The sequence below is a fragment of the Berghia stephanieae genome, chromosome 5, assembly GCF_034508935.2.
Source record: "Berghia stephanieae isolate SIO BIC M18660-M18661 chromosome 5, UCSD_Bste_1.3, whole genome shotgun sequence".
In the NCBI taxonomy this organism is placed as follows: Eukaryota; Metazoa; Mollusca; class Gastropoda; order Nudibranchia; family Aeolidiidae; genus Berghia; species Berghia stephanieae.
The window spans coordinates 31,352,752-31,380,251 of NC_088364.1; the positions used below are offsets into that span (position 1 = coordinate 31,352,752).

The 27,500-nt window shown below is 34.2% G+C and overlaps 2 protein-coding genes across 2 annotated transcripts in view; both read left to right on the forward strand.

Annotated features, from left to right (window-relative positions):
* The window catches only part of LOC144972756 (cadherin-87A-like), a 77,301-nt gene extending 55,779 nt beyond the window's left edge, over positions 1 to 21,522 (forward strand). The window contains exons 32-43 of the mRNA XM_078914356.1: positions 1,068 to 1,206; positions 1,908 to 2,156; positions 3,502 to 3,731; positions 8,056 to 8,144; positions 12,348 to 12,437; positions 13,212 to 13,353; positions 13,774 to 13,898; positions 15,177 to 15,208; positions 15,832 to 15,863; positions 18,088 to 18,255; positions 19,161 to 19,344; positions 20,411 to 21,522. Coding sequence (XP_078770482.1) covers positions 1,068 to 1,206; positions 1,908 to 2,156; positions 3,502 to 3,731; positions 8,056 to 8,144; positions 12,348 to 12,437; positions 13,212 to 13,353; positions 13,774 to 13,898; positions 15,177 to 15,208; positions 15,832 to 15,863; positions 18,088 to 18,255; positions 19,161 to 19,344; positions 20,411 to 20,490 — 1,560 coding nt within the window. The 3' untranslated portion in view covers positions 20,491 to 21,522. The remainder of the gene's footprint in view (positions 1 to 1,067; positions 1,207 to 1,907; positions 2,157 to 3,501; positions 3,732 to 8,055; positions 8,145 to 12,347; positions 12,438 to 13,211; positions 13,354 to 13,773; positions 13,899 to 15,176; positions 15,209 to 15,831; positions 15,864 to 18,087; positions 18,256 to 19,160; positions 19,345 to 20,410) is intronic.
* A 4,026-nt stretch (positions 21,523 to 25,548) lies between these two features.
* The window catches only part of LOC144972757 (protein singed-like), a 53,282-nt gene continuing 51,330 nt past the window's right edge, over positions 25,549 to 27,500 (forward strand). Inside the window, exon 1 of the mRNA XM_078914357.1 lies at positions 25,549 to 26,996. Coding sequence (XP_078770483.1) covers positions 26,156 to 26,996 — 841 coding nt within the window. The 5' untranslated portion in view covers positions 25,549 to 26,155. The remainder of the gene's footprint in view (positions 26,997 to 27,500) is intronic.

The window sequence follows — 27,500 nt, forward strand, 5'->3', positions numbered from 1 at the left end:
AACTAGTTTTGTGGAATCACTGGCCAAACGTAAGGGGCGGGGTTTCGAATATCTTTCAATTAGTACCGAAAGGTAGGACGGGGCAGTACCTTCAAGACAACGATACACTAAAACACAAGCTTTGAATTTAATCCTTTTCCCAACAGGCAGCCAATGCAGGTCATGAAGTAGAGGATAATAAACATAATAGTGATATGGATAATAATAGAATTAATGATGATGATGGTAATAATGATAATAACAACTACAACAACAATAATAATAATAATAATAATAATAATAATAATAATAATAATAATAATAATAATAATAATAATAATAGATAATATAATAATAATAATAATAATAATAATAATAATAATAATAATAATAATAATAATAATAATAATGATGATGATAATCATAATGATAGTAATAATGATAGTAATAATAATAATAATAATAATAATAATAATAATATAATAATAATAATAATAATATAATAATAATAATAATAATAATAATAATAATAATAATATTAACAGTTTTGATCGAAAGTATCTGTTTTAAGTGCTTCACCAATATTTTTGGGAAGATAATTCCATATCTAATGGAGTTAGCTGAAAATGATTTCTTTCATAAAATTTTGAATTGTGATTAACTATGAATTTATTGAGGAATACTTTTGCATTCCAGAGGAAGAATATAAATTCTGAATCAGGAAGGAACTGATTTGTATTCAAATCAAATTCCTTTATTCAGCGTTCGGATACATCAGGGGAAGGCATAAATATACTAATATTAACCAAGTTAATGGGTAGAGAATAATTTAAGGCAAGTGTTTGATCTTTCTATTTTTTTTTTTTGTTCTATTCAAAACAGTGCAATATTACATTTGGACATTGACGGAGAGAGTTGGTTTATCTCGGTCATCATCTTCATTATCATCATTATCATCATCATCATCATCATCATCATCATCATCACTATTAAAATCATTTATGTTTTTTTAGTTTTTATATTGGATTTTTATATCAAAATGTACCACTTTTATTTTATCTATTTTTCTGTTTGTCTCAATTCTTTAGAATAACAAGGTGACGCCTCTTGTACTCCCAGAAAATGAACTTAAAGAGGATGTCATCCCAATCGGACTTGGAGTTGAGGTTGGCCAGTGTAAAGCCACCGATGCTGACTTAGATAACAACATCTTCTATGAGATACTCAGTGAGATTCAACATTGATAAACTCATATCAGTTCTTTATCACCTACCAAAACTACATATTAACTTTATTTATACACATCATTAACTCTCTCTCTCTCTCTCTCTCTCTCTCTCTCTCTCTCTCTCTCTCTCTCTCTCTCTCTCTCTCTCTCTCTTTTTTTTTTTTTATAGGAATGGACAATCAAAAAAACGTGTTCCATTTCTTTTAATATTAAATGAGAAAGAGACTTATGAAGTTCTGATATCCCAGTTCACAAAGCCTGCTTTAGATTCTCGATCAAGTCTAAAACATTTTATAACCTCTTTTTAACTTCATCATCAACCATCATCTTACTTTCATCTTTTTATGTCAAATACACCATCTCCTTTGTTTATAAGAGGCAAACATAAAATGTACACATACTTCGTCTTTGTTAATTAAATTGAGACTTAAATTCAACAGCATTTTTGGGTTTTCTTTTTTTATTCTTTCAAGCTTCAAATAAGAAAATTTGCATGTTGACAAGTTTTGTCAGTTGTCGACTTTCTTTCAGAAATTTTGTTATCATGTTGTTTTTTTTTGATAATTAAATTCTATTTTCAAGGTATCGTTATATTGAATGCTTGAATTATTTGTGAAATTTACAAATGGGGTTTGAGTTAACTATGAGATCAGATCTTATTGGGTTTTTAAAAAATACAGTACACCAATGTCTATTTCAGCTTCTGATGATTATGTTCGTGATGTCGTGAGAGTAGACCGTGATACCTGCAAGATTTTTTTGACTGGGCGAGTTGACTATGAAAAGTCACCACAACTGGAGTTCAGCATCTTTGCTTTCAATCCAAAGAATGATGACAAGGTCAGGAGATACAAGCGTGAGGTCAACCCAAGCATTTTACCTGTCATCATCAAAATCTCTGATGTCAACGACAATGCACCCAGGTTTGACAAGTCAGAATACTTTGCATGTAAGTGGATGGATTAGCCTTTTTAGGAAATTAATTGGTGATATTTAATCATACTTATAAAATACAGATCACTTTCTTAGAAAGGAGACGGGGGTGACGGGAGGGAACCATGTTGAGATGCATTTGATTGACAACAAATGAGCATGCGTGGGGTACATTCCTCGACGATGCTGTCAAAACAATTACTCTGGCGAAATAATACAAACTTTACTATTTCATGCAACTGCAGAGTTCATATACCCTCTAAAATGTCTGTTTAAAGATGAAATTTTCCTCCTGGATTTTCTTTTTCTTTTTAATTTTAATTTTTGTTTCTTCTCGGCCAAACTTGAAACGAGGTGACAATGACCATCTCCTGTGTAGTGGTTTATGTGACAAAATTGTCAGGGCAATTTGCTATCTAAATGGACTGAGTACTCTTACACAAAAGGCAATGGAAAATCTTGAGTTTGAAATCACAGCATGTCATTTTTATGAGATGATCTTTACTCTCTTGTAAATCATCTCTGTTCGACCTTTCTGCCTTGTAAATTATCTATTAGATCTCTTGTGATTATGTATTAATATGAATTATGTACTGTCAGTGAGTATACAAATGTATTATCATTTCTGTCAATGATCCAGGTGAGTAGATGGTATTTGTCAGAGGTAGATTCCGTCATCTGTTATGTACTCCCCTTGTATCTAAATCTTTCTTACTCTTCCTGGTGCTTAAATGACCCATTTATGTTGCAAGTGTCAATTAAACCTCTAAAAACAAAGTCTGAATAAGTATCAAAATATTTGAAGATCTTGACTTTTAAAAAAATATTTTTTGTTGTTGTTGTACTCTATCAATGAAGAATGTGAGTCGTGAGCCCGAAATATTCACTCTGTCCTTTTTTTTTTTTTTAAGTTTAAAGTTTTTTATTTGAACTTTTAAACCTTTACTAATATTAATATTTTATGAAGAGAAGCTTTCTATGAAATATTTTCATAAATGCTCTAAACAAGAAAAATATTCCAGCTTTTTGACTTAAACAAAGAGCATCGCTGACATTGATTGAACTTTTATGTGATCTCCGACAAGATGAATAAACTGCTATAGGTATATTCTTCTATTTTCTAACTAGTCTCATGTCTTCCTTTGCTTGTAAAACCCATTAAAATACGAAAACAAGCAAAAATTGTCTCTTATTTATTTAAGAGGCCTGCATTGACTCGACTATATTTTATTAACACTTTGCTAGAAATGATTTAAACATTTATTTTCTTTAGAAATTAAGCATTTATTTATTATCTTCTAAGCTATCTCTCTATTTTGAATGACAAATAATGTATTTCATTTTTGAATTACAATCCACAGGCGCACCATTGGTATCTCCTTTCAGGTCATCCATCATTGATTTGGATGCCCATGATGCTGAACAAGATGATTTAGAGTTGACATACTCCCTGGTGGGCACTCATGACTTTGAGATCGACAAGCAGGGTGTCATTCACAACAGAATTTCCTTCCCCAGCACAAACACAAGAGTTTTCTCTTTCCAAGCTCAAGTTTCAGATGGTATCAATTTTTTCAGGACCAAAGTGAATGTGAGTCACAGCAAGAAAATTACTTATTGCTGACTTGGTTATTGTTCAGCTTTTCTCTTTCTTTTTTAAAATAAAAATTAATAATAACGATACTAACAAAGACGATGATTTTGATGATGATAATAATATTACTACTGCTACAACTAATACTAAAACAGAAACTTATACTATGTTATCTATGTTGGATAAAAATTGCAATATCGCCCAACAGATGTCATCTCTCGTCCCACTGTTAAGTGTTGCTGTCAGCTAGGGACCCTATGTAAAGCACGTTGAGCAGATTTTGTGGATATCGCATTATATAAAAGCTGTTTATTTACTGCTACTGCTACAATAACAACAGCAACTACTACTACTACTACTACTACTACTACTACTACTACTACTACTACTACTACTACTACTACTACTACTACTACTACTACTACTACTACTACTACTACTACTACTACTACTACTACTACTACTACTACTACTACTACTACTACTACTACTAATACTACTACTACAGCAACTACTACTACTACTACTTCTACTACTACCACTACTACTATTATAACAGCAACCACCACTACTACAACTACTACTACTACTACTACTACTACTACTACTACTACTACTACTACTACTACTACTACTACTACTACTACTACTACTTTTACTACTACTGCTAATAGTAATAATAATAAAATAATAATAATAATAATAATAATAATAATAATAATAATAATATAATAATAATAATAATAATAATAATAATAAAAATAATAATAATAATAATCATAATAATAATCATAGAATAGTAGTAATAACGATGGTCAATTGCTTATTCGACTATTGGACTTCTATTTCATTTTGCCCATGTCCTAGCTGTGCTGTCCCATTAGATGGGAGGCAGTAAGAGGTGTAAATTTTTTAGAGATATTATTTTTTTTTGTTTACTTTGCAAGTCATCACTCTACATTATAACACTATTTGTCAGAAATCATCACAGTTAATCTTTTTCAGCAGAAGAACCATACAGTAGGTGTCTCGGTAAGACCTTTTACAAATCCTAGGCTCGGAACAAGAGTAGTTGGCTAGTTCCCCTTTTCCCTACCTTTTCTCTGATGCTTGTGATCTAAGAGTGTTATTCTCACTAGAAATTCCTATATCTATGATTTCAACTGTCCTATGTATGTATTCATCTTTATTTTCTTCACTGTTAGTATGACTTAAAGATGACTGGAAGATCTGTGCAATCTCAGTTTATATACCCTCTGAAAACTGACATATTTGATTTGGATTTAAAATCTTATGCATCAATATATATATCATCTATAAAGATAGTGAGTTTATGCTATACCAATGTGTCTTACTCCTTTCTAATTCAAGAGTCAGATCTGTTATGGTATACTTTTGATGCACAAATTATAAATAACGATGCTCCCATTTTTTTAAAGCACGAATGAGGTAATCCGAATTTATCAAGTTACAAGGATGAAATTAGGATTATTTTCATTTGTATTTTGCATAACTCTGGCTTCGGTTGCAAATTGTTCAAATCCAAGAATGCATGATTAAAAAAATATTTAGACCAAGTTTACTCTTCAACCAATGATGACACATCATGACTACAAATATTGGATAAAACTATCCAATGAAAATGTTTTATTTTCACATGTGACGAAATCGTTCACTAATAGTTTTTAAAATCTCCTGCATAGTTCGGTTTTAAAAAATTGAACAGTTTGCAGCTGAAGCTCTTGGAACAGTATTTCTTTCTGTACTTTCAGTTATTTTTTTCTTTTACATGCATGCAAAATATATATTGTCCATCAATCCATTTATTAGTTTCTACCTTATGATGGGGAAAAATGTGTATCTCCGATCAATTCTTTTGTTTCCTCTCTATGCAAATTCCAAGAAAGAGATTAGGCCTACCTTATATTTAGTAATTGTTTCTGTCAGTTCTTCAAAGAAGACCATATATTATGTGAAAACAAGTACACTTTAAATACAACTTTTACACTAAAGTAAGATGTTGCATCATTATAAGTGTTAAGATGATTATTTCATGTAAAATTTGAGAATAAGATTTAGAAATCACAATCTGAATCTCATCTCATGTAGTTCCATATCTGAAGCAGACGTCGGAGGTCATCTTCCGCCAAGCTGATCTATCTCTTGCCAATTCTATTAAAGCAGCGCCACCTTTCTCAGCTTCATCTGTCCAAGTTCTTATCCCATTCAAATACGTTATTCTTTGTCTTCCTCTTATTCTTTTTCCATTCATCTTTCCAGTCAAGGCGAGTATTTCCAAACCAGGGTGGCGGATAATGTGTCCTAAAAATTCCATTTGGCGTTTGATGATTTTTGTTATCAGTGATCTTTTTCTGTTTGCCATTTCTAAAATTTCTTCATTTCTTTTCCTTTCCATCCATGACACCCTCATCATTCTTCTGTAAAACCACATTTCCACTGCCTCCAGTCTTTTAACCATGGTCTTGTTTATGGTCCAGCTCTCACAACCATATAGCAGCACAGACAGTACATAGCAATCCAGGACTTTGATTTTTGTTTTCATGCTAATATTCCTGTTTTTCATAATTGTATGCAGCTGGTTGAATGCATTCTTCGTCATACCTATTCTTTTCTTTATTTCACAATCTGATTTTCCAATCTGAATAAGATGTTATTAAAAGAACAAAATAAAATTCCTGCAACACCTAAGTGCAAAGGACAATTTCGTTAGCGATTCTTTAATTTAATTTGGCTCTTTTGTAAGTGTGATTTTTTTGTTTTTGTTTTTGTATTTTGTTTTTTTGTTCTTTTTTTTTGTCTTTATATGTGTGTGTGTGTATGTGTGTGTGTGTGTGTGTGTGTGTGTGTGTGTGTGTGTGTGTGTGTGTGCATGCACATGCACATGCACATGCGCTTTTTGATATCTGTCTTTCTTCTTAGGATCATTTCATCTTACATTGCCATTAATTTTCATGTCTACCAAATACTTGTAGCCTTTTGATAAAACTTCTCAATCTATTACATTTCATTTGACAAAAGTATTTAATTGTAAGCTTCAAGATTACGTCAAATATCAAAGTAATGTAAACTCAATTGAAAACAAAAAGTTCTTGATATGAATCAGTCTTAGATGCAACATGTATCAATTACACCCCATTATCCGTATACTCTTTACTATTTCTTTCTCCATTTTGTAGTATATGATTTATTCTCTGCTTTAGGTGAGTCTTGCAGCATGAATGTATCAAATATGCAATCCATTTTTATCCTGTTCAGTTGCTGATTGCGGACAAACAACATGTGTGCCCTCATTCTTATTTTCATACTTGTCTGTAACTTAAGATAATAATTTTGATTATTCTACAATAGCGAAACTGTACAATTTAAGCTTAAGAATTTTTTTTTGCTCTTTTGTTTATCAGAATAGTTTGTGTATTTACAATATTTATTGTATAAATTATAATTTAGTTATATTTAAAAAATTGTATTTTATTTTTGAAGGAAACTGTTACTGACAGTTTTCCTTTCTGTTTTACATGCCATTTTTTAACGAGATTTTGACTTTTCATATCTCTCTCTCTCTCTCTCTCTCTCTCTCTCTCTCTCTCTCTCTCTCTCTCTCTCTCTCTCCTCTCTCTCTCTCTCTCTCTCTTCTCTCTCTCTCTCTTCTCTCTCTCTCTCTCTCTTCTCTCTCTCTCTCTCTCTCTCTCTCTCTCTCTCTCCTCTTCTCTCTCTCTCTCTCTCTCTCTCTCTCTCTCTCTCTCTCTCTCTCTCTCTCTCTCTCTCTCTCTCTCTCTCTCTCTCTCTCTCTCTCTCTCTCTCTCTCTCTCCTCTCTCTCTCTCTCTCTCTCTCTCTCTCTCTCTCTCTCCCCTCTCTCTCTCTCTCTCTCTCTCTCTCTCTCTCTCTCTTCTCGCTCTCTCTCTCTCCTCTCTCTCTCTCTCTCTCTCCTCTCTCTCTCTCTCTCTCTCTCTCTCTCTCTCTCTCTCTCTCTCTCTCTCCTCTCTCTCTTCTCCTCTCTCTCTCTCTCTCTCTCTCTCTCTCTCTCTCTTCTCTCTCTCTCTCTCTCCTCTCTCTCTCTCTCTCTCCTCTCTCTTTCTCTCTCCTCTCTCTCTCTCTCTCTCTCTCTCTCTCTCTCTCTCTCTCTCTCCTCCTCTCTCTCTCTCTCTCCTCTCTCTCTCTCTCTCTCTCTCCCCTCTCTCTCTCTCTCTCTCTCTCTCTCTCTCTCTCCTCTCTCTCTCTCTCTCTCCTCTCTCTCTCTCTCTCTCTCTCTCTCTCTCCTCTCTCTCTCTCTCTCTCTCTCTTCCAATTCAAAATGGGCAGATTTTTGTTACATCTGATTCGACTCAAGCCATGATTACAGTCAACAGGCCCAGCAGTGATGTAAGACGAGTCCAAGAAGAGTATGAAGAGTAAGTTAATAATAATACATGACATTTATAACGCGCATTTTCATCACTGGGTGATGCTCAATGCGCGAAACAATAATACAGTGACATTATTATACAAATGAAACATTATACAAACTACATCAACATAATATTATCATTATACAACAATGTAATAACTAAACATAAAGTCATTAATACAAGATATGTTATAATACATCCACATGCTATGTCAAATACGGAAATAATATAAAATAATGATATAATAACATAAACTAAATTAACATTCATATTGGGGTCAAATTACAAAGATGCATTAATCAAGATGTGTTTTAACAAAGAGATGGTGTTTTAACTTTGATTTAAATATTGATAAGGACTGCGCTTCTCTTATTCTTTTAGGAAGAGAGTTCCAGATGGAAGGTCCGACGTGACTGAACGATCTGCCGCCGTAAAATTTATATTTATATTTATTTGTAACAATTAATTTTGTAGAATCTAGTGCAGAACGTAGACTCCTCGTTGGCTTATACGTTTCTAAAAATTCAGTAATATACAATGGTGCTTGATCATTAAGGCACTTATAGCACAATACTGCTAGTTTGAATTCGATTCTCACTTTAACTGGTAACCAATGCAGCTCATACAAAAGTGGCAATGAGTAGGATGTTATCTTCTTTCTTAAAATCAATTTAGCAGCCGCATTCTGGATACTTTGAAGGCGTGATATTTTATCGTTGCTTACACTCGAGATTAACGAATTACAGTAATCTATTTTAGATAGTATGAAAGATGTTATTAGTTTGCATGTTACTTCTCTTGTTAGGAAAGGTCTAACTGAAGCAATTCTTTTTAATCCTATTGTCAAACTTCTACATAGAGAATCAAACTGTGCCTGCATAGTCATATGTTGATCTAGCATTACCCGAGGTTTTTCACACACGTTGAGAGGTTAATTGTGCACCCATTTATATTTAGAGTAAACTTCAGAAAATCATCTTTCAAAACACTTTTTCTACCACACACCATCACCTCTGTCTTTTCATTATTCAGCTTTAACTTGTTAATTTCCATCCAGCATTTAACATCTCTAATACAGTCTTCAACACGGGTAATCAATGATGGGATATTACTAGGGATATCGCTTACATAGATCTGAGTGTCATCAGCATAGAAATGATACATTAATTTATTTTTAACAAAAATATCCGAAAGAGGTTGAGTATAAAGAGTAAAAATAACAGGACCAAGGACAGACCCCTGCGGAACGCCGTAATTTAGAGGAAATGTTTCTGATACTGCGCCATCGATCAGAACCGACTGAGATCTTGATGTTAGGTATGATTTAAACCAACTAAGCGCAGTGTCTCTTATTCCAAAAGTAATTTCTAATCGTTTAATAAGTATCTCGTGATCAATGGTGTCAAATGCAGCCGAAAGGTCCAACATAGTCAATAAACAGACATGATTTTTGTCAATACTATTAAGAATATCAGTGCATACTTTTAAAAGGGCAGTTTCAGTGCTATGATGTGATTTATAGGCAGATTGAAAATTTTCACTTAAATTATTTAGATGGATATGATACAAAAGTCTTTTTAACACAATGCGTTCAAGCACTTTGGATAGATATGGAAGGTTGGAGACAGGTCTGTAATTTTTCAGTTCGTTTACATTTAGATCGGACTTCTTTAATAGTGGTTTAACAATGGCACGTTTAAACGAGTCGGGGACACTACCTGAGACCAACGAATTATTTATAAGTTCAGTTATTGTTGGTAACAGTTCTTCAATACAAGCCTTAAGAATACTAGTTGGTATGGGGTCTACTAAGTCACAATATTTTGATGGGCTATCTAAAATGGCTGACTTCACTTCATCCTCAGTGGCTGGATCGAAAACATGTAGTGGCGTTCCATGGAATGGTCCAAAGCTCGGTGACGATGATGATGATGTATTGTCTAAGTTTTCCCTAATGGATTTTATCTTGCCGTGGAAATAGTTGGCAAAATTTTGAGCTAGTTCGGTGTTATTTCTAGACGCTGGAAGGGGTGTGGATTTCTTACTGCCAAGAAGGTCGTTTGCGGTGGAAAACAGTTCTTTGCAAGATGTAATGCTTTGAAATTTTTCGTTGTAGTGGGCCTTTTTTGCGCATGTGATGGCGTTATAAAGAGCCGACTTAGCTGCTTTGTATATATCCTTAAATACTGTTAGGCCACTCTTTTGCCATTTCCTTTCAGCCTGTCTCTTTTTTCTCTTTAATTCCTTTATCTCGGAATTGAACCATCGCGAGTGTGGTCGATTCGATACGACCCGACATTGTGGCGGTGCCTCACGGTCAATAATAGATCGCAATACTTTGTTGAAGTCGTTTATATTTTTAACCTCATTTATGACGTCACGAATGCTATCTTGTAAACCACTGATATCAATTTGTCTATAATTCCTTGTTGTTATGTTTCGTTTCGGGAGATCAACTTTCTTTAATGCGATATCCACAAATAAAACTTTGTGATCGGATATCGCTAGGTCAACAACTTCGGTCTTTCTTATTCTATTACTTGACACAGGGGAGATGACCCAATCAATTATGTTGCCGGCCTGGTGTGTTGTCTCGGTGAACTATCATTATTTATTACGATGGCGGTGATATATCAATTAGGCCTCATCTTATAATATATTTTTTAAAAGATGTAATCTTTAAAGTTGCCGTGTTCATTTTTGTGGACTTCCATTTCTTCATCAAATTTGAAGATAAAAAGTAGATGATGAGACTCAAATAAGTTTGCAACAAGCACTGTGAGTGAAATCTCACACTTGTGAAGATTTGGAAAACTGATTAACTCTCAGCAATAGGAGTTTTATTTTATTCTAACCTGACATTAGATCTTGTTATTTTCAGCAAGTTATGTAACTCGGACTTAAATGGCAGCTTAAGCCAAATCACTGTTATTGGCTGTCTTGGTGAAACAGTGAGCAGAGAAGGCACTTACTTTGTCTTTTTTACCCCTAAATCTGTAAAACTCTCAAAAGCAAAACAAAACATTGGTGAAATTTATTAGGTCTGTTGTTACAATCTGATAAATAATGAGAGAAATGACATGGTTTTAGAAAAAAAACAATAGTTTTGTCATCAACGCGTTAATGATTTCTTCTCCTAATTATATAAAGATTATGGAATAACCCTGTACTCAACTTTTCCCCCCAAAATTATAAAGAGAAAATAAATGTGAACATTTTTGATCATTTTCACAGATTCCAAACCCTCAGTTTACTTCAATGCTTCATCTTTTCCCCAGGGCAGGCCAAATGGATTTCTGGGTGGGGTTCTTGACCTCCCATAGTGGGCAGGGAGGCACTAACTGTGTCTTCTATACCCCTATATCTGTTTTCCAACTTGCTTTCTGTCTTTGTCTTGAAATAAGATTGCTTGGTTTTGTTGTTTCCCTGGACGGGGTATATTAATTAGTAATAGTTTTAGGAGATAATATTTTTTTCGTCGTTAATCGTCTCACTGTTATATATTGTTATAATTTGTTTAGAATGTATAATGTAAGCATTTGAGTGTATTCCTCCTAGTCGGATCCTGTGCTTGTGTCTGGATGAGACTTTTAGGTGATCTCAAACTAACTACATGGATGGTATGCTCTTGGAATTTACGTCGGTTCCCTATTTGTACCATTCCCTTTTGTCTTACTTTTCTTGTTTGCTTTTAACTGTAATCTAGAATTTTTTTACCATCCCATTTTCTTCCTTATTCCTGCCCTGAAATGACCGTATGTGTCACTAGGGCCGTAAAACCAAACAGGCCAAATGGATTTAAATTTCCTTATCAAACAGTGGAAGTAGCATCTTATGTTTTATACTGCCACTCTTGCAATATTCATCACTGCCTTTAGTCAGGATCCCATTTCCAGCTGAGTCAAGTTGGGTAATGTATGTAAAATGCATTATATAAAGACACAAAGCCAAAATGGACAAAGTTCTGTCATTCAGGTGGTCACTAGTGCTCAGTTACTAGATAATTTGCACTTTGCTTCGGTTACAAGATGGAATACCATACTGCTATATCACTAACACCAAGTTTACTTGCATCCACCGAAAGCATTGATCACCTGTTACTAAATACTAAGTTTTGTCATTCATCATTTTTCTTGTAATGAATGCTCATTTAAAGTTAAACCAAGCTAATTTTGTGATTATTTGTAACTTTTAATCACTTTTCAGAATCGTCAGGGAAACGTTCAATGATGTCATATTCTCCTGTGCTGATATAAAGAACCATATCAACGACGATGGCTCTGTTAGTGCTACAAAGTAAGTTGTTTTGTTCAACTTAATTATGCATTTATTTATTTATTCATTCATTTATTTCTTTATTCTCTTTTCATCATTTTGACAAACATGAACCCACTTAAATCATGGTCCGTATCTATAAAAAGTTATGACATTAAATAGCTTTTTATTTAAAGAATTGTGAAAAAGTGATATTAAAGTGGGAAAACAAGTAAATTACGAATTTTTTATTAATATTTTTCTCTCGATAAGATGCAAGATTACAATAAATTTAACGGCAAACATAATGCAATACAAAATAACAATTATTACATTATCATTTACTTTACTCATGTCTTAATAATCAGATAACCAGAAACCATTTAACTATACAATATGTAACAGGTTGTTGAAGATGATCTAAGCCGGGGGGGGGGGGGGGGGGGGGGGGGGGGTCCCAGGATCAGTATATTTTTCTTTTATGTTTTTAATTTTTGATTTTTCTTTTTCTTCTTCTTCTTCTTCTTCTTCTTCTTCTTCTTCTTCTTCTTCTTCTTCTTCTTCTTCTTCTTCTTCTTCTTCTTCTTCTTCTTCTTCTTCTTATTATTATTATTATTTTATTATTATTATTATTATTATTATTATTATTATTATTATTATTATTATTATTATTATTTTATTTTTTTTTGGGGGGGGGGGGGGGGGTGGGGGGGGGGGGGTGTTTGTTGGGTTTTTTTAGCAAGAATTCTTTTAGTGACTTTAGTAGAAATACAAGATGTAAAGTATAGGTAAAAGTCTTTTTTTTTTTAATTTCAGGGCTGACATATTTATGGCTGCTGTTGGGGAAGATGGCACTGGCTACACACTCTTCTCTGGGTCCAAACTGTACAACTATCTTTCCAATGATAGATCAAGCCACCGTGACAAATATGAATCCATGTTTGTCAGTGACATCTCAGTATGTAAAACATTTTTTTCGTGTTTTAAAATTACTACTTATTTTATCTTCTTATCCAAAACAACCTCATCACCCATCTCTACCTGTCTTTTAGATTATTTTATGAATAGCTCCTTTTATCAAAATGTTGAGCTCTATTATTTCATGATTTTTTAAAAATAATTTTATCTATATATCTATCTATCTAACTATCTATGTATCTCTCTGTCTCTCTTTCTCTCTCTCTCTCTTTCTCTATTTCTCTTTCTCTATCTCTCTTTCTCTCTTTCTCTATCTCTCTCTCTCTCTCTCTCTCTCTCTCTCTCTCTCTCTCTCTCTCTCTCTCTCTCTCTCTCTCCCTATTTTAAAGACAGAATAGGAATACAATTATGTGATATCTGTATAATGTTGCTCAATTTTTCTCTTTGAAACTCTACCCAGACTGTTGAAGATGACGAATTCAATTTGGATGAGGATGTTGTTCTCGCCATTCTAATTGTCTCCATCCTCCTCATCTCATTTGCCATCTTGCTGTTTATTCTTGCTTGCTATTGTATATGGGCAAAGTAAGTTGTCTTACTATTAACCAGCTAACTGCCTTAATCTGTAAAGACACTCATTAAAAAATTTGGTCAGAAAGCATGTCCTTCAAATATTGATCGCTTTAAACGACCCTCATCTTGGCAAAACCTCCCAAACCTGGGACTTCTTGAGGTCCCAGGTTTGAGAGTTTTTTTTTGCCAAGATGAGGGTCATTTAAAGCGATTGATGTTTGAAGGGCAAGTTTTCTGGCCAAATCTTTAAATACGTGTCTTTCCAAAATATGGCAGTCAGTGGGTTAATAATAAAAAGAAAAGAAAAAAAAACCTTATAATTTTAAGAAAATATGTTTTAAGGTAAGTTGAAGTGTTATATAAGCTAGACACGAAGGGGGCCCAAAGTAAATAAATACCATTGTGTGTTATATATGTTAAGAAAGTGGACCTTCATGCCGATTAAGGCCTATTGAGCAGGAGTTTATCCCAGATTTTCTAGCATTTTATGAACAGAAAAACAATTGCTTGTCACACTTCAGATACGATGTTCGCTAGTCCATTGTAAACTGCTCTCCAATAGATTTCCCAATTACTGGATGGTAAATAGATAGTCTGAAAAAAAACCTTGACCCAGATAGGGATCAATCCAGTTCCTTTTCTTCTGGGATAAGCACTACACCGTGTTACTAATTGAGCTACCAGGACTGCATTTTTTAAATGTACATTTTACATGAATTTACAGACTTTCCCCCCAATATAGTTTCAATTGTATACTTAAATCATTTTCTTATCATGTCATACATACTGGTGGAATTTTAGACAAGAAGATCGCTGTGGCTTTAGGACTATAAAACAAACAACTTTTGCATCTATGTTGATAAAACTTTGCTTCTAGAATGATCAATGGACCGACACACACACACACACACACACACACACATATATATATATATATATATATATATATATATATATATATATATATATATATATATATATATATATATATATATATATATATAATAATATATATATATATCAGCTTTCCTTGGGCATGAAGATGTTTTTATTTTAAAAAATATTTTGTTGATAACATCAGATATAATAATATTGATCCATATAAAAAAAATATTATTATCACATTTTAGTCATCACATTTGAATGTTCTTTATCACATTTGATGATTTTAATGTTAATATAGTTTGATCCTCTTGGTGTGTGCCTTTATTGTAACTTGACTTGAACAGAAGTAACAGAACTATATTTTACTCATTGCTGATTTTGTTTTGTTTTTTATATTTTTTTCAGGAAGAAGAAGAAGGTGAAGAAGGTTAAAGCTCGTAAGTTTTTTTGTTTTTTTTGTTGTGTGTTTTCAAATAAACAAATAAATGAAAAAAAAAACAAAAAAAAAAACTCTTTTAAACCTTGAGCATTTATATAGTGCAATATCCATTAAGAGTGCTCAAAGCGCTTTACAAGGGGTCCCTTGAGAACAGCAACTTTTAACATGTACGATGAGACATGAAGCCTGTTAGGTGATAGTACTTTATTTTTTCAACAGAGACAATGCTTTAACGGCCAGGTACTCATTTTACACCTGAGTAGGGTGAGAGAATGTGAGTAAGAAGCCTTTTCCAAGGACTCAACTCAGAGTGGTACCTCGAAACCAGGACCTTCCGATCTGAAAGAGAGTGTAATACCACAAGAGCCCCCCAAAAAATCAAACCAACTGTAGTTTAGAAGAGCTGATAATCATCCCCTGATTATGCCAGGCTGCACGATGGTCAGTACAATCCCTCTAAAACCTGATATGATGTTTGTGAACACTAATGTAACACCCAGTGCTATGATAGCCGAGAGACAAATTTATCTGGAAAACAATCGTGTTATGATTTTCACTCTTTATCTATTCACTCTTGTAAAAACGTTTTATATTTATTTTTAAAATTGTTGTTTATTTCAGAGCGTCATACCATCGTCCAGAATACAGTGGATGTAAGTAAAATTGTTGTTATCAGAAATATTTGGGATTTGTGACCCACTTCCTTAAACTGGTATTTTGTCAGTCTGGACTTAATTTTATGATTGTTTTATATACAGATAGCGTGCGCTTGACTAAGAAACTCACAACATTGCCATCCGGACCAACACACAAAACTATGTGTAATCTTGGTCTTGTATTGTCTGGTTAATACAGTTTAGTGAGAATTACTCATGAACGTGGATGGCAAAAAAAAAAAAAAAAAAAACAATAACAAAGACCTGAGTGACATCATCTTCATTCTATCTATACAGTCGTGTTTCTCTAATCTGGAACTCCACAATCCGCATGTCTCCATTTTCTGGACAGGTTTCAGTGGGGACGGAATTTTTTTCAACTTTGATTGGACACTTTAGGGATTGATTCCTCTATACGGATATCATTGCCATCTGGACAAAATGTTGGAAACTAAGGTGCTCAAGTTGGAGAGACATGACTGTATATAAAACTTCAAAAATAAAAACTGTTTAATTTCATTATATTTTATTGTATAAACTTAGAATCAACATTTTCAAAAAGGCTTCATCCCAAGGCAGTACCAGATTAAGGTGGTAGATCACATGCTTACCTCCTTCAGTTTTGTAAAGAATAGAAGTTTGGAAGATTATATTTGATTGTCTTAGTGTTTAATAAAATTAGCAAAATGTAAAACAAGTATAATTTGTATACTACAAATACAAATTACGTGAACGGATGCATCTGTTGTTAAATAAATTCATTATAGAGAATAAGAGATTATGTATGCAAATATATGATAATATGATAAGGCAGAGAACAATGAGTTGGGGAAAGATTGAAAAGTCTTAACCAGTTAGAGTTGTAGACAAATAGTGTGTTTTTACAATTGTATTGATCTTATCAGGAAATTTTTTTTTTTTTTGCACTTTTGCACAACATCCGTTGCCATGACATTCCTGAAATGTAAGGTTGGCCATCAAATGAATGTCAAAAGGAATCACTAAAGATTCTTGAGTCTAAGTGAGCTAATAATCTTGCCCATGTGGTTCCATTTCCATTTTTTATATTTAGGAATATTTAGGAAGCCATCCCATTTTTTTTTTGGTCTATTTTACTTAACTTCACGATAGGTAATTGCATTATAGCTCTTTTCAGATCAAAATTTATAGTAATATACGAGGGTGAGCAAAAAGTAATGAGACTCTGCTTATTACTTTAAAACAAATTGAATCAATACCATGCATCATACCTCGAATTTAAGCTTGGCATTAGCCGAGTAGAATGCTACTTCTCAACATCGTCTTCGCCTCTCTCGGTAGCCACAGTCCACCTTTTTGTAAGGCCATGTATTCCATCCTTGTAAAACGGAGTTAACTGAAATTCAACCAATTTTTCACCACTGTCTTGGCCTCTTCATCATCTTCAAAGCGATGTCCCCTCATTGCCTCCTTCAGTGGACCAAGAAGATGGAAACCTGAAAGTGTTAAATCTGATGAATATGGAGGGTGAGACAACGTTGTCCATCAATTACCTCCCTTTTCCTGGAGGACATTTTCATGAAAAAACAGTACTCGTTGCGTCTCCAAATCCGATCTAACTCAATGAATTCTTGCTTTCAGTCGCTTCAATGTTTAATTGTACCTGCTATTTCATCAAGAGAAGTTTTATTAGATCTGATCAATGCTTCTGTCTTTATTTGATTCACTGAGTTGACACTGCTTGGTTGGTGACCCTAACAAGATGAAGACATGGTTGAGCGGGTTTCAGGTTAGGTGTTGGATTGTATCTCATTCTCTTCTAAATGAAGAGATACATAACCAACCCACCTAAAAACACTGCCTCTACATAATGCCTACGTTTTATTAACTTTTCCAAGGCATCTAAGAATGTTACTCGAAGTTTCTTCTTCGAAAATAAAAAAATCAATAAATGAAAGCTTCCTGTCACTGATGGACATTCATGGGGGCAGCCATTTTGAACTTTGTCAAAATTTGACAGAATTAACATTTTCAACTTTTGGTTTAAAGAGTTCATGTGTAAGTTCAATTGAGCCAAATATGACATCACATGCAAAAGAAATGAAATCAGTAGGACATTTTTCCCATTACTTTTTGACTCTCCCTCGAAATTAACAGATACCTTCATTGATTCTTTTTAAAATTATCTTAATTGTTTTTTATTATGACTAAAAGCTTACCCATGTGTTTCATATTGTTTTAGACAAAAGGTGAACAGTTTGAGAACCCAGTATACCACAACTCTGGATATGTTGTCTATGAAGATGAATATTCCACTGTCAAGAGAGAGGGCAGACCAGTGAATCCAGTTGCCATTCCTGTCCCTGAAAATCTACAGCCTCTAACTACATTCCAGCCAATAAACTTAGAGGTAGACTTTGTATAAAATTAAAAGAAAAGATTTAGCCGACTGCTTAGGGTTTACTACTTAAATCATCTTATTTTTAAAGGGTTTTTTTTTTTTTAGGAAGGGGTCGGAAGAGCTCAATTGTTAGGGCTTTACCTCACAAGTAAGGAAACCAGTTTCAATATCATTTTAAAGGAGTTCTTTATAGCTAAAGGATTCATGGACCCAGAGTTTTATCCACTTTCTATTGTGTTATACGAACACAGCAATTGTTTACTATCCTTAGGATAAGAAATTTGTCTATCGCGATTCATATTCTGCTAGATTAAATAGAACCAGTTACCCTGGGGACCAAAAAAATTCTCAACCACATCCAGGATCGATAAAGTTCCTTTGATTGTGAAGCAAGTGCTATCAGTAGTATTATCTGTTCTCTTTGTCCACTGTTGGGTAACTAAATTTGTACAATCTGGTAAAGGCACTTTTCACTAGACCAATGTGCAACCTGAAGAGGAGCAATTAATTACTTATGTCTATTTAGGTCTTCAAAGAACTACTTGTAATGATGCAGTTTTTTATATAAATTTATGACACAAATAAAACCTAGTTTAAGCTCCATCTTTGCCGTGTCAAATGTGTTAGGCTTTGCTATACGTGTCCAAATATTTGTATTAAAAGATTTTGTTTTCCATGATTATATTGTATAAAAAATGTTTTATTTTTAAAAAGGTGTATATTGCAGTAGAATAGAGCTTAATTAATTTATATCCTAAGTTTAAACAACTACATGCCAAATTCCATTCTGAAGATCTTTTAATTCTTCTATGTGAACAGACAGAGTGAGTTTTATAGACAATTGGGTTGTAAGACGATTCCATTTTTTCTAAAAAATGATTCAAATATTCCTCTCAAACTTCCAAAATAAACAGCCTGTGGAGCAGAGTCCTCCTGAGCCAGTCATTGAGACGGAGGTGATGCCTGAAGCGGAGCCAGAGTCCCCTCCTCCAATCCCAAGAGCCTTTGAACCCGAATATGAGGACCCACGTATAGAGACAGTGATAGAAGACGAGGTTGGAAATCATAATGACAGTGATGACGATCTGTCCTTGCCAGGTTGGTTCAATAAAACTCTCTGATATGGCTATGTGATCTTTTGGTATGACACTCGCCATGGGATTGGAAGTTCCTGGGTTCAAGCCCTGCTCCAAGTGCTGCATTGTTGAGTCCTTGGAAAAGGCTCTTTACTCACATTCTCTCACCATACTCCGGTGTAAAATGAGTCAGATAAAAAAAATTGTATACCGCTTACATGTTGCTGTAAGGCAGGTACCCTTTGTAAAGTGCTTTGAACATTTTAGTGGATATTGCGTTATATAAAAGTTCAAGTTTTTATATAAAAGCTTTTTTTTTTTTAAAGTTGATATTATATTAAGAAATGGGTAAAATGAATATGTTGCAATGAAAGCAATACTGAAATTGTGTTTGCCATTGAAGCCTTTTGATTTTATCATTTCACCAGTCCAGTCTTCAAGCTCTAATCAAATTAATTTATACGTTTTTGTTATTTTTAATGAATAGAACTTAGAAGGATGGGTTTGATAAACAAATGAAGTTGTTTATTCAAATTTATTTTCTCCATCATTTTCTTCTCTGCTTTGCGGCCCACCACCACAAAGCAGTATTTTGCCAAAAATATGCAAAGAGGGATTTTAACGTTGAGGTGATCAGAAATGTCAGATTTTAGATTTTGTCACTTTAAGCAACTATAACTCGAACAGTTTCCTTGAACTCCTCAGGACATGTGAGAAAAGTATGAGAAATGTTGTTTGAAGAAACTGTGCACAAAAAATAATTAGAATTAAAAATCTGGGACATTTCAATGAGTTGGAGGAAACAGTGTGTTTTAAACTAATTCCCCTGTGTCTTACTCTTTCTTGGGTGCTTTAATTGTAATTCTAGAACTTTTTACTATCCTATTTCTTCCTTTTTACTGGCGCTGATATGACCTAAATGTTTTGCAATCGCTGTAAAACCCTTAAAATCAAACACTTTTGACTGTTGACCCTTGTCAGCTTTCTTTCAATTGCGTGCTGAAAAGACCTAAAAATGTTGGAAATGCTAATTCTCCCAAAAACTAAAACTCCATTTTTCTTTCAATACCTCATCCCCCCATCACCAGATCCCCCGGTCCATGCAGATGAAATTGAGACTGAAATCCAGGACACACCACGAAGCACCCCTGAACCACCGCCTTACTGATTTCACTCGTCACCAGCATTTTCAACTAACTATGCAATGTTATTATTGTAGGATTTGCATATTATAATCTTTTAAAACAAAATTGAATAGATTATCTGCTTGAAAGAAATATTGTTGAATACATATTGTTCGATCACAGAGAAGGATTAACTTTGACATAAGCAAGAAGGCTTTTTAAAAATTCTTCATATTTAGATATGTATGTACAAATAGATGATTGTTTATGAGGTATCAGTTTACTTTTATATTATATATTTATCAGACCAAAAACACTTGAAAGGTTTATATTCATCAAGTTTTATATTTTCATGTATCATTGTAACACGGTATTGTGTTCTGGCTGTGACACAGATATTGAAATGTGTAATGGTTGTGACACATGTATTGAAATGTTAATCTACTTAAAAATAAAAGATCTGCTGTTTTTGTTTTAGAAATCTAAATGTGATACATTTATAATATATTGTTTGTTTTTCCACTAACCTTATATTTACTTTATTTATTATTATTTTCTTCACAAAGTACGATTGTGTTTATTGTTATTATTATTATTATTATTATTATTATTATTATTATTATTATTATTATTATTATTATTATTATTATTATTATTATTATTATTATTATTATTATTATGTTTTTGAGAAGGAAAATATAGGCCATTCTTTTGTCTTATTAATTAAATTTACATATTATACATATTGTATTAAATATAGAAAGTGTAAATGCATAATGTATGAAGCGAACGAGTACATACATGTGTGTGAGTTTAGGCTCTTACCTCGGTAAATTCATGTCATGTTATCTCTATCATGATACGACAGTGGTATGTTATCTTACAAACTAAATCTTCATATCCTCATGGTGCTTTATTACTTCCTTTAGAATCCCACTTTGGCTATTTTATTGTGTTATTGAGCGATATATTTAGGCTTCTGGTATGTGTGTGGCTAACTGAATTCATGCATTGTTGTATTTAGATCTTGATACTTTGGTTGTTTTTGTTATTTTTTTTTTTTTTTTTTTTTTTTTGCTCAATCAGTTTTTAAAAAAAAAGATTATTCAAAGGGCACATATTAAGATACAAAGACTTAGCATGACAAGCTTTTGATAATTTGTTTAATTTGCTCATTACTGCCACGAGGTTTTATTTCTCTTTTCTTTTTTTTTTTACCTTTGTTGTTAAATTGAGGAAGAGGTTGTCAAAATTACGTTTTTGAAGTGACAAGTGTTACTTGAAAACGAGTAAGACTGACGCAAACATTTCATACTCAGTGTCTTCTTTACCTCACAATGCTGAAATCATCATGATTTGTTTATGTTTTTTTATGTGTGTCTTGCCACAAAAAAGTTGAATAAACAAAAGGTAAACATGCGACAGGTTTTATCATTGTCAGTTTTCATAGATCTCTTGTTGATTTCTGTACCTCGCAAGAGAAGACGAAAGTTCAATTAATTTATGTACAAATTCTTCCATCATGAATAAATTATATTTTTCACATTTTTGTTGGGAGTTATTTACTTACAGCGGGTGGTTGGATGGGAGCATCACCCTTGAATCATATACCTATGATGTCCGCATGGGTGTACGATCCGATAGTGATGTCGTTTCTTCTTCTCTTTACTAGCCTATCCTGCTTCTTTGGTTTGTGATTGTATTTTTGACAGGGGATATTTTTTTTCCTGTAAATCTTCTGCCTGTTTGTTCTTGGTTATTTATAATTTAGCTTATGATATCTTTAGGTTATGATTTTGATTGACATTTGTACTATTTTTGTTAGATTGCTTGTTTTTTGTTTCAGCGGTCTCTCATATAACCTCAATTGTGTTGGAAGAGACCTAAAGCAACAAACAAACAAAATTTACTTACAACTGCTAAAACACTCCTCTCCTTCTCCTTGATTCATCCACTTGATTTTGAAAATTTTAATACAATAATTAGAGCAATGGCGTTATGGCGATCTAAAACAGATAAAATGTGTCCAATGGAGGAGGCATGAAAAACCACTTTAATAAAATGTTGAACAGTAAATGATATTGACTAGATTCCTCAAATATTTGGCGTCCAAATTGAAGAAAGGGAGATCCAAAAGTCATCCCTGAAGAACTCGATAAGGGTGTTCTGGCACTGATAAAATCTAAATCCCTTAGACATTTTTTACTATTCTATTTTTTGAGTGAGCATACCAACATCAGGCCCACCCATTTTTGGCGTCAGATGATTTTTACGCCAATAGTTTGAAATAAAACTTTTTCATGAACAGATATTTTTTTATAAATGAATTTATAATTTATAAATGTAATTTAAAATTACATATGAGCTGGACTTGGGAGTGTAAGGTTCCAAGTGGAAAATATCTTAAACCTGTTATGTACGATCATCCTTTTCTTGGATGCAGAATTTTTTTTAAAGGGGAACTTTAAAAAGCCAAATTTCCCCTGGATGTTATTAAAGCAATTGACTGGGTACAATGTATAGTACAGCCAGTACAGTTTCAAAAAGAAAAACACTTCTCATTCCCTTTCCTTCCACGTGGTTTTCTATACTTTGCTGTGCTTTAATGGGAGCGATTTATATTAACTTTCCACGTGCTTGAGGTCATTGGTTACATTGCAAAATGTGCTCAAGTGATCCACATAGTGAATAGTGCTCACACCTTTCGAAATATCTAACATCACGATTGGTTATTTTGTTCTGTTTGACACATGTGTATGTTTACAATTTTCACAAACAAAGCAGCGTGTTTACATTTTTAAAGAAATATCCAATCGTTGTACAGCAACAAAGCATGTGATTGATGACTTGGACGAAAACCTGAATATAGATCGCTCCCATTCTTTGCCGGTGTGTTTTCATTTGTTTGACTTTCTTTTTCCAATTTTTTTCTCCCTATGTGAGTCAGACTGTTGCTTTTTTGAAAACATCTAAGTGACTTTATTTTGACGTGGGTCCCATGCCGCCCTATGTGGGGTTCGCTAGATGACCTCATGCGCGACACATGAATAACTGTACCAAAAGATTAACTGATCTTTCCTTTAGGAATCTTTTTTTTTTTTTCTATTTAAATATTTTAAATCTTACTCGCAACCAAAATGGTCAATGTGGGCAGGAAAATCTCAGCCATCGTTAACTTATAGCCTGACTGCTGACAAGTCTTTGGCCACAAAAGAAAACAGATCGTGAGTTGTATTCAATAGTTCAACCAATGGAATCATTTGTTTCCTCGAGCTCTACTAACAACTCACTTAATGGTGCACAAAACTAAAAAATGACGACAAACTATAAGTCCTAGAGGGTTCTAGTGTCGGGCTTCATTATGTAAACGAGGGCTACGCTAAAATCCACTACGACCATAGCCCTACTATAATACTCCAGTCCGCCATGACTACGACCTATATTTTTACGTCAATTTAGTTTTGTGGACCGCCTGGTGAGTTGTCTTCAGTAGTGATCAAGGAAACAAGTGATCTCATTTGTTGAACTGTTGAATACAACTCACGATTTGTTTTCTTTTGTGGCCAACAAAGACTTGTCATTTGTTTGTCAGTGTCAGGCCATGAGTTTACGAAGGCGGCGCTCAAACCCGACCTTTCGGATAAAAATGCGATTGTGTCCACAACAAGTACTCTCAAGCACAAACATACCTGTTCGATTAGGTGATGATCCGTGTTTTGAAATTAGAAATTTGGCTCAATAATAAAACAAAAGTAATGAACAAAAATGAATATATAATAGATTCGAGAAAGAACGAAATACCAAATACAGAATATTTCGGGCTCAAATCTCTTCTTCGGGCAATAACATGAACAATAAAAACATTAATATATCACTTAAAAGCCAGACACACGACATAGAAACAGATAGCATGACTGTCGAAAGTAAAAAAACTCTTCAATTTGGTCACATTTCAAGAGCCTTTTACGAGTAGGTACTTACTTTTATCTGGGTGGGGTTCCTGGCCTCCCATAGTGGGCAGACATGGAACTCATTGTGTCTTCTACCCCTCTACATCTGTTTTCCAACTTGCTTTCTGATTTTGTCTTGGAATGATGTCTTGGTTTTATCCTGACTCTGGCTGGGAGGGAAACAGTCGAATTATGTATAGTTTTGGGAGATTTTTTTTTTTGTCTTGTAAATAATCTCTCTGTTGTTCATTGTATTGTTTTGTTTAACATATGATTTGTAACCATTTGAGTGTGTTCCTCCTAGTGGGGGCCTGCGCTTGTGTCAGGATGAGACATTTAAATGATCTCAAAATAAGTACACTGATAGTGTGCTCTTGGAATCTACATTTGCTCCCTACTTGAACTAAATCCCCTTTGTCTTCCTTTTTCTTGGTTACTTTATCATTGTAATTTTAGAATGTTTTTACTATCCCGTTTTATTCCTTTTTACTGGCGCTGATATGACCTTAATGTGTTGCAAGCGCCGCAAAACCCTTAAAAACAAAACAAACTTACTTTTAGCTTTGTATCACTAGAGATCTAGTTGTGTAAAGCGCGCTGAGCAAGGCACACATTGGAAATGCGTTATAGATACATTATGGACATATAATTTATTGAAAAGTATTAAATGACGACTTTTATAGAAAGCAAATTATTAAGAGAAACCTCAGAAAATGGAAGGTACGCACTTATACTTTTTGTATAGATCTAATATGCTTTTCAGTTTCCTTCTGGCTGACAAAATATTGCCTATTAACTACGTGATGAGTGATTGTAATTGATTGAAAACTGTAAAAATTGACCACATCTCTTGTTGAATCTCTCTCTCTCTCTCTCTCTCTCTCTCTCTCTCTCTCTCTCTCTCTCTCTCTCTCTCTCTCACACACACACACTCTCTCTCTCTCTCACACACAACCAAACAAAAACAATAAATGATGATGTCGATGATAGTAATGATAGATTATGATGATGATGACGACGATGACGACGACAACGATGATGATGATGATGATGATGATGATGATGATGATGATGATGATGAATCCAAAATGTAGTTTGGCGCCATTGACAATCCATCTATAAAACAATATTCAACTTGCAATGCGGTGACACCAGCTTGAGTAAAATGTGCTCACGCGTCGTTAACCCAAAGTACAGTATCCTGAGTTAGGCTATTCAATGAGATCCGATTTTACCAGTGTGGACAATAAAATGTGATGAGTGGTTAGGGATTGTAATCGATCACGTGGAAACGAACACAAATAAATTGATGTTATTGTGAAGCATGCAGTCATTGATGATAAATAAGTACGGGAAAAGAGTAAAGAATAACAACGAGAAAAAAAAGAAAAGAAAGCTAAGGAGTGAGAGAGGTGAATGAGAAGGGTTGACGAAACCCCAACGCGAGGCGCTGCGACGTTGGCAGTGAGAGGGGGCCAATAAGTGTGTAGGGAGTGCCGACGACTGTCTCAACACTCGCACACTCACCACTCAAGTTTGTGTGAATCGTTGGTTCCTCGTTTAGCAGACGGCGAAAATTAATAATAATAAAAAAAGAAGACCGACGGAGTTAACTCACCAGTGAAACCGTTTTGTAAAGGATTTTCTGTGACATTTCCCTGTGTTTTTGTAACTCTCATTCTGTTGCTTTATCTTTCTATTTCTTGTCGGATTTTTTCCCACCTGAGTTTACGAATTATTTTTACATAAAATCAGCATCATGTCTTCAAACGGAATAAACGGATGTTCTCACCAATATTCAGAATGGAAAGTGGGATTAATTTCTAATACAGGAAAGTATTTGACAGCTGAGTCTTTCGGCTTTAAGATCAATGTCTCTGGGGGTTCTTTGAAAAAGAAGCAAACATTTTATCTGGAGCAGGATCCAGTCGAAGAAGTAATCTACATTAGAAGTCACACGGGGCGTTACCTCTCGGCCGACAAATACGGAAATCTCACGTGTGAAGCCGAGGAACGCGAGGCCACTGAGAAGTTCTCCGTCGAATATGACAAAAGCGGGTCCGGCAAATGGGCTTTCAAGAGTGTTGCTCATGGAAATTACCTCCAAGAAAATGAAGGTTTTGCCAAATGTTTCGCTAAGAACATCACAGCAACAGAAATGTGGGTTGTCCAGTTATCTATTCACCCACAGGTCAATCTGAAGAACGTCAATCGTAAAAGATACGCCCATCTCCACGACGATGAGCTTCAGGTTACAGAGGTCATTCCATGGGGTCAAGATGCTCTGGTAATCCTTCACTTCGCTGATGGAAGATACGCGCTGAAGACATGTGATAATCGCTTCCTTAACAATGACGGAACTCTCAGCAAAGATCTTTCAGACAGTAACAAGTTCACTTTGGAAATCAAGTCTGGCACCAACAGTGGTCTTGCCTTCAAGGACAATCAAGGGATTTACTTGACTGCAGTCGGGTCTACTGCCACTATGAAAGGGAGGAATAAGACTGTAACTAAGGATGAATTGTTTATGGTGGAAGATTCAAGTCCACAAGTGGTACTCACTAGCAAACAAAACAACAAGAAGGTTTCTACAAGGCAAGGTAAGAAAAGAGCTGCATTTATTTTTTTCCCCACTTTTTTATATTCAAAGCTCCTTTTAAGTCTTTACTCATCCTCAAAGCGTCCGTATTTTGCGTCGTCTTCCTTCTTGAGTCCACGGAATGTTATCAGAAACATCACTGTCAGAAATTGAGATACAGAGACATTAATTTTGCATAGAATGCTCCCTTCCTGGTATTGATTAGCTTCTTGGGAGCATCTATATCTGGTTATACAATATCATTATACAGTTCTCACAGCTGGCGTTTCTAACTATATTATCTTAACATCAGTACGACGGAACGTTAAACCCATCAGCTCTGGCGAAAAGTTCATGCTCACAATAGCCGGTTATATGTGCGATGGAAGTACGATCTCTTTAATCAAAGGGAAAATTAGTCTTCTATTTTTTATGTGAATTCGAAATAATATAAAGAAATAGACTTATAAAAACACATCCCCTAATAATTGATATTCCATAAGTATGATTCATACAAGAGAAACGG